The 6945-nt window shown below is 42.9% G+C and overlaps 1 protein-coding gene across 1 annotated transcript in view; it reads right to left on the bottom strand.

Moving 5' to 3' along the window:
* Positions 1-976: 976 nt before the first annotated feature.
* Positions 977-6945, bottom strand: part of WDR27 (WD repeat domain 27) — a 94510-nt gene continuing 88541 nt past the window's right edge. The window contains exon 25 of the mRNA XM_087425007.1: positions 977-1354. Within this exon, the coding sequence (XP_087281133.1) occupies positions 1193-1354 (162 nt within the window). The 3' untranslated portion in view covers positions 977-1192. The remainder of the gene's footprint in view (positions 1355-6945) is intronic.

Genomic DNA, 6945 nt, shown 5'->3' with positions numbered 1-6945 from the left:
ACACTTACACTTTTACATGTTTTCAATTCAATTGTAACCTGAGTCAAGGTCTTAAGACTAGTCAAATTTTTTCTTTTTTTTTTTAGCCTTAATTTTTAGGTACCAATTAAGCAATTATGTGAGAGCTCTCAAAACACATTTTTTTTTTTCCAATTTAGAAGTTTTTCTAATTCAAAGGATCCGTCGTCTGGCCATTGACGAGTAGGATCTTCACTTGTATATTTATTCCAATAGTGACTCGAACCAATAAGCCTTTTTAAGGAAAGACCCGGAGGTAACTTTCCACGCTTAGAATAAATCTTTCCCATGGACGCAAGAGGCGTCCCTGGTGAGGGCGCAGATGATGTAGCCCCCATGATCCACAGAATTCACTCCCAAAGATATTCAGACTCCCCTGAGAGCTTGGCACAGCCGGACAGAGACAGTTCGGAACCCCAGTGTACTCGACTGGCCACCAAGGTGCACCCCGGTAAATGCACCTTCCGTATGGTGGAGACCAAGGAGAATATTCTCACTGGTCACAAAGCCAAGTTTTCTCAGGACACAGAACAAGACAGAAGGAAAAACCTCATCCGGTTTTTTTTTTTTTCTTATGTGCACAATGACAGCTTTAACCACGCCACGCCTTAGGTCTCTTGGAGCCAGAATAATACCTGGGGGGGGAGGTGCCGCGGGGTCGGGGACTGTGTGCTTTACAGAGTACCTCGTCATTGCACGGACATTTTCTTGCAGTTGGCGGGGGACCTGTGTCATCTACCCCGTTCCGTGACCCAACATATCCTGTCACGGGAGTCTTCTGAAAGTGGCGAGCGCCTAATGGGTCTTAACTGCTCGACCCGCCCACTTAAATTTGCGGCCTTTTGGCTTCCAAGATGCCCTCGGCAATGACCTTCACTTCATGTGCATAATAACCCACAGCAAAGTTTGTAGACGCTGGTCTGGTGAGACCATAAACTCACCAGTCTGTGGGGCCGGCCCGGACAACAGGCTAATAGGGCCTATGCCTGCATCCTACCCTATGGTATTTCCTTTTTATGAGAAAAGACACAGACAAAAGAGAAAAACAGAGACTACCTTTGGGAGGAAAAGGGATCAAGATCAAAAACCAAGAGTACTCTACCAAATTTAAACCAAGAGTCACTAAAAGCCCAAGAAACTAGTTTCCCAAATATTTTCTCCTGCCAATCTAAATTTAGAAAGAGAAAAAATTCTCACCATTTCCTTCCGCTGGACTCCGCAGATAGAGATTCCGGGAGGCTGACGTGGTAAGAAGTCTTACCTTTTTGCCGGCTTTTGTCAGGCGTTCCCGTATCTCACCATCTGCAGTAGTCCAGGGAGAAGGCAGGTCCTCCAGCTGTAGGATCCCATCCCGTCAAATGAGGTCCACGTGACGAACAAAAACAGAACAACGAACACCAAAGACACACCAAAACATAAACAACCTTGCCCGGTTGGCGTCTCTACAAGCCAACCGAAGGCGGCTTCAGATGGGAGGGGTTTTCGTGTCCTCCCTGGGAAAAAGAGTGCCGTTTCTTTTTCCACCTGAAGGGGGGGTGGTCAGGCTTTCCTGACTCCCCTTGTCCCTTGGGGCGTCCCCTAGGGTTGCAGCCTGCAGTTCCCAGCACGTCTGCCACTGCAGCCGCTCGGTCCTCACGGCCCGAAGCGGCGGCTGCCCAGATACGGAAACCAAAACAATGCTTCGCGGCGCCGCACACACTCACACACCCAGTCACTCAGGCTTACCTCCAAGGGGTCTTCGGAGTCTGGGGTGACCGCACAGATCCCGGACAAGCCCCCAAATGTAGGATCCCAAAAAGGAAACCCCAACTCCAGTCTCGGGAAGGCGCGGACCCACAGACACAGAAGACCGAGCTTGATGCAAACGCAAGAGGTTTATTAAGCAGAGCTCCGGGTCGACACGTATCTCTTGCAGGAGACAGAGGAGTCGACCCCAGACCTTAAAGGGCAAATTCTTATATAGGGTTTGGAAGCACAAAGCGGGAAAAGGTTGGCGCGGTCTTACATGATTGGCTAATTTAAAACATTTAAACAGTTACATTTTATGGCGCGAATTGCTATGGCGCGAAGCAATTATCAGGTTACACACATGCGTCCCCATCTGGACCCTCCACCCGACCCTCCCAAACTTATCCCTCTGGAGCACTCTCTTGTTCTCAATTTTCCCCGAACAGTTTAGGGCGAGTCTTCCATGAATAGAGTCAGTCAGGATCGATAAACGTTCCCCCTTATACCAGGAATCCTTAGGGTGTGGAGGTGCCTGTCTCTAAGGTAGTAACTTTTTAATTTTTAATACAATTTTTACTTCCTTCAGTCCTTATCCCAATACCTTACTCATTTCTCTTTCCTTTTTATAAAATGATATCTAAAAGGCAAAATGAAACTGGAGAAATGCTTAAAACAGGATAATCAGGTTTTGATTTGGAGAGTTCAGAACGTATCGGAACTGAACTTGGTAACAACACCAGCCGTTATCTGCGTTTGACCAGGAACAACTGCACAAACATGCATTTAATACAAAGTGTGGACATTCAAAACTGAGAACTCGATTCCAAAGACAAAATAATTGATATTTAATATGCTTGCTTTTATTGGAAATCTAGAAAAAAAAAAAAGGCACATGATAGCCGAGGCGGAGGGGAGGCAGTCAGCATGGAAACCATGCAAATGCTGGGCCATATTCTAGCCCTCTCAGACAGAGTGAGAACCAGGGGAGACATTGCAGTGGTTGGGGATCGGCCTCAACGCCAGCCTCCTCTATCCAGCAGCTAGCTCAAATGAGGGAGAGCATTTGGAAATGAATCAGGGCACTCTGGGCTGTGACAGTACTGCTGGGGGACATATCTGACATTTGTTGGAAGGACCAGGATGCTACAAGTCTTGCAGTGTAGAGACGGTCATGCACATTTTGAGTTTGTCCCATGAGAAACAACATTTGAATGCACTTTCACATAAAAATAAGAAATCCAGGTGCGAGTGGCCAGAGTAGGGCATCCTGACAAGATGGTTGTAGGGGAGGGCAGAGGGTAGCGCATGTTTCTATTTTGGCACCATAAAGTATATAAACTAGTTTAGAAGTAACACTTCTTGGCCAGTATAAAATTCCCAATAAGGTGATGTGTTAATCAGGTTCTCCCAAGGAACAGAACCAATAAGATAGATATAGATATCTATAAGAGGAGATGTATTATAGGAATTGGCTCACACAGTTACAGAAGCCAAGAAGTCCCATAATCTGCTGTCTGCAAAGCCCGTGGTGTGATTCAGTCCAAGTCCAGAGGCCTGAGAATGGGCATGGGGGGGAGGTGGCGGGCCATGGTGTAAGTCCTGGTCTGAGTCTGAAAGCCTGAGAATCAGGAGCTCCCGATGTCCAAGGGCAGGAGAGGATGGACGTCCCAGCTCAATAAGAGAGAGAGGGAATTCGCCCTTCCTTCGTCTTTTTGTTCTATTCAGGCCCTGGAGGGATTGGATGACGCCCACCCACACTGGTGAGGGCCATTTTACTCAGTCCACCAATTCAAATGCCAATCTCTTCTGGAAACACCCTCACAGACACACCCAGAAGTATTGTTTTGCCAGCCTTCTGGGCGTCCCTTAGCCCAGTCACCAGCCCAGACACAGAATTAACCATCACAGGAGATACCTTTAAGAGCTCTCTAAGTAGTTTTATCTCTTATGGAGATTTCCAGGTTAAAATGGAAGCATGCTAGGAATCCCAAATAGGGCCTCCATAGCACTCCCCAACAACAACAACAACAAAAATGAAAATTATAACATGACGAACAAGCACCAGCCACAGACACTTGATTGCAAAAATCTGGAAGATATTTTCCAATAACCACAAGACTAAGGGTGATAGATTGAGAAACAAATTTTGGCATATACGTGTGCCACCCTCTGAAACAATACAATTGTCCTGGGCAGGAAGGAATGTTAGGGAGCTCCTCCACCCAAAAAGCCACATGGCTGACCCAGCTTAGAAACATCAGAACACTGGGCAGCAGGGTCTGGCTTTTGTAGGGTGCTCCAAGGACCTCCTCCCCTGTCAGCATGTCTTTTTCTATATCAATTTCAAGGCCACAATTACAAGAATAAGCTGGGTAACTTGAAAAAGAGAAGTCAAAATGGTGGACCACTCTATTCCAGGAGATGTCACCACACAAATTATGGGGGGGGGGGGGCGTCAAATAAGAGCTCAGGGCACAGAGTAAAGATGGAAGCACACACCTAAAATCTGCTAAAATCATTAGAGATGTGAGGCTGTGGGGGATAAAATGTGTGTCATAGGAGCCAGACTGGAAAACATTCTCATAATGCTGAGGGAGGAAACAGAGACCTTAAAATGATCTTTTCTCGTCTCCAAGAAATAAGATCAAGATGGTTAACAACAAAGATCCAACTTTTCAATAATGCATATTCCTGAAGGGGAAATAAAAATGGAATAATGACTTTATGATTCCTTTTGAATTAAATTCACAGATCCTCACAATAACTAACAGTGGCTGAACTGTTTTTTTCAATATTTATGCTTTGCTGTTTTACTTAGAGATTTCAAATCTTGTTAAAAAAGCCAAATTGAGAGAAAACATCTCTTCTTTCATTTCACGTCCCACATCCATGTAAAGTTTTTCTGTGTGGAACGTGGCACCATAATTAGTGTAAGTCACAGGACTGAGGTGTGAGGAGAGTTTAAAACACAGCAGTGTGCATAGGACACCGCTGGGGGAGGAGTGGTGCCTGTTTCTTGTGGCGGGGGTGGGGGAGGTGGATTTCTTCTTCGTGCTCATTTCCAGGAGGAAAAGACTCTTTTTACTCAAAGATTTTGTGGCCCCCTCTCTCGTCAACATAGCACACAGCGAGTAACAAGCTCACAGAGAAACTGTCGAAGCCAGAAAGACCAGCGACACAAAGCCCGACTAAGAACCCGCCATCAGGGGTGCTGCAATGCTACAGAACGTGGGTTTTTGTTGCAAAAAAAGATGGTTTCATGCACAGGAAAATGACTTGTGGTTTATTTTGATTTTTTTAAATTATCATTCAGTTTATTAAAGGTTCAAATTTCAAAACCTAGTTTCCTTAAGCTTTTAATTCAACTTAATATCTTGCTTATACTTAGACATCTAGTAAGGGGCTCAGCCCCCTGATGTAGCGGTTAAGTGCACGCACTCTGCTGTTGGCGGGGTGGGATGCACCGCTTGTCAGGCCATGCTGTGGTGGCGTCCCATATAAAATGGAGGAAGATGGGCACAGGTGTTAGCCCAGGGCCAGTCTTCCTCAGCAAAAAGAGGAGGATTGGCATGGATGTTAGCTCAGGGCTGATTTTCCTCACCAAAAAAAAAGAAATCTAGTAAATTTTAACAATCACCTGCCAAGTGGCCTTTGATTCACATGAAATCCACTCATGATGAATGGATTAAAATCTTTTAGGCAATGAGTTAAATTTACAACTTAGTTAATTATGTTAATACTGTCAAGATTCTTTTCAAATTTAATATACTACATTTTCTTTAATACCTTAATGACAAAAATAAAAAAAGCAAAATGTTCCCAAGTTCTTAATTTTCAAAAATCTAATACATTTACAAATATGACAAATCTCAAGTCCTCTTAAAAATTCAAATGGTGATCACAGACTTAGTAAAATTTTCTTATTTTTCTCAACTAAAAAGTCACAAGTCTAAAGTTAATTCAATTTCAAATTAGAATGAGATACTTTAATATACCAAAATCCTTAAAATATTACAAATATATTCAATATAATTATTCTCAGATTATTCCTAAATTCGTGAAAGTCTCTTAATACTGTTGCTTTGATGTACCTAATGGTCTCAACCTAAGTTGACGTTACATTCTAGGGGAGCTAGAACATACCCGGCTGAGGGCCGGGTGCGTCCTTTCTATAACACGGAGGCGGGTGTGTAACTCTGAGGTCCAGAGAACACCTTTCCCTAATTCTTCTGCCTTGTTTGCACACAACTAATTTTGTCCTTCTCTTGGTGGGACTTTGCTTGTACTCAGCCCTCTGAAGGCATGTTACTGTCATCCCATGTTGCCAGGATTTGAGGTCTTTCCATCAGATATTTTATGCTCACATGTAATTTTTGGTGACCCCTTTCAACTTTACCACCTGACTGGATGTGGTTTCCTTCTCATCCACTCTTCTAGTCTACTGGGGTCACAGCGTGCCCACATGGATTCAGCAACAATGATGGTCAGAATAGGCCCAGCCAGCAAAGCCAGCATCTCACCCGTTACCTTTCCCAGCGAAGTTCACTTCATGCCGGTTCTTTGTTGTACAAGACTATCACAAGAGCAGCTTATTTGAATTGTGGGTATTCAGAAGAAAATAGTATAATCTTACTCCTGAATTTACAAATCTAACCTGATAGAATGATCACAAATATCACAAACTTTTATTTAATTTAAAAACTAAGAAAAATAACACTTTTTCCAGATATAGACTTAGGTTATTTTTTCTTGGCAAAGCTACACCATAACTCTCAAAGTGAGATGGCCTTTAAATTAAAACAGATGGATTTAAATTTCATCCTCATATGCTTTAGTAAATAAAATTTTCTAAAAAGTTTGACAAAAGATGATTTGGGGAAGATTACTGGATATTTCAAAGTTCCTAGAAGGTAACAATACTGTCTTTGTATTTCTATTTGTATAATGACCCCTACAGATTAATTCTAATGACCCTACTATAATCAAAGTTTTAATAATTAAAATATTAAAATTTAATTTTAAAATAATTAAAATTAAAATAATTAATAATTAAAATTTAAAAAATGAATGGCACTGGGCTCAACTCCTAACTCTACTACCTTAAACCACCAAACTAACATCTAGGAGCAAAAGAGATGCTCATCCAGGCATACTTATGTTCTTCTATATTCAATATCCAGCATTCACTTAAAAATTATA

Source organism: Ceratotherium simum, chromosome 38, assembly GCF_057802395.1.
Source record: "Ceratotherium simum simum isolate JZ-2026a chromosome 38, ASM5780239v1, whole genome shotgun sequence".
NCBI lineage: Eukaryota > Metazoa > Chordata > Mammalia > Perissodactyla > Rhinocerotidae > Ceratotherium > Ceratotherium simum.
Note: the sequence above shows the minus strand (reverse complement) of the source record. Positions and strands in the feature narration are given on the sequence as shown.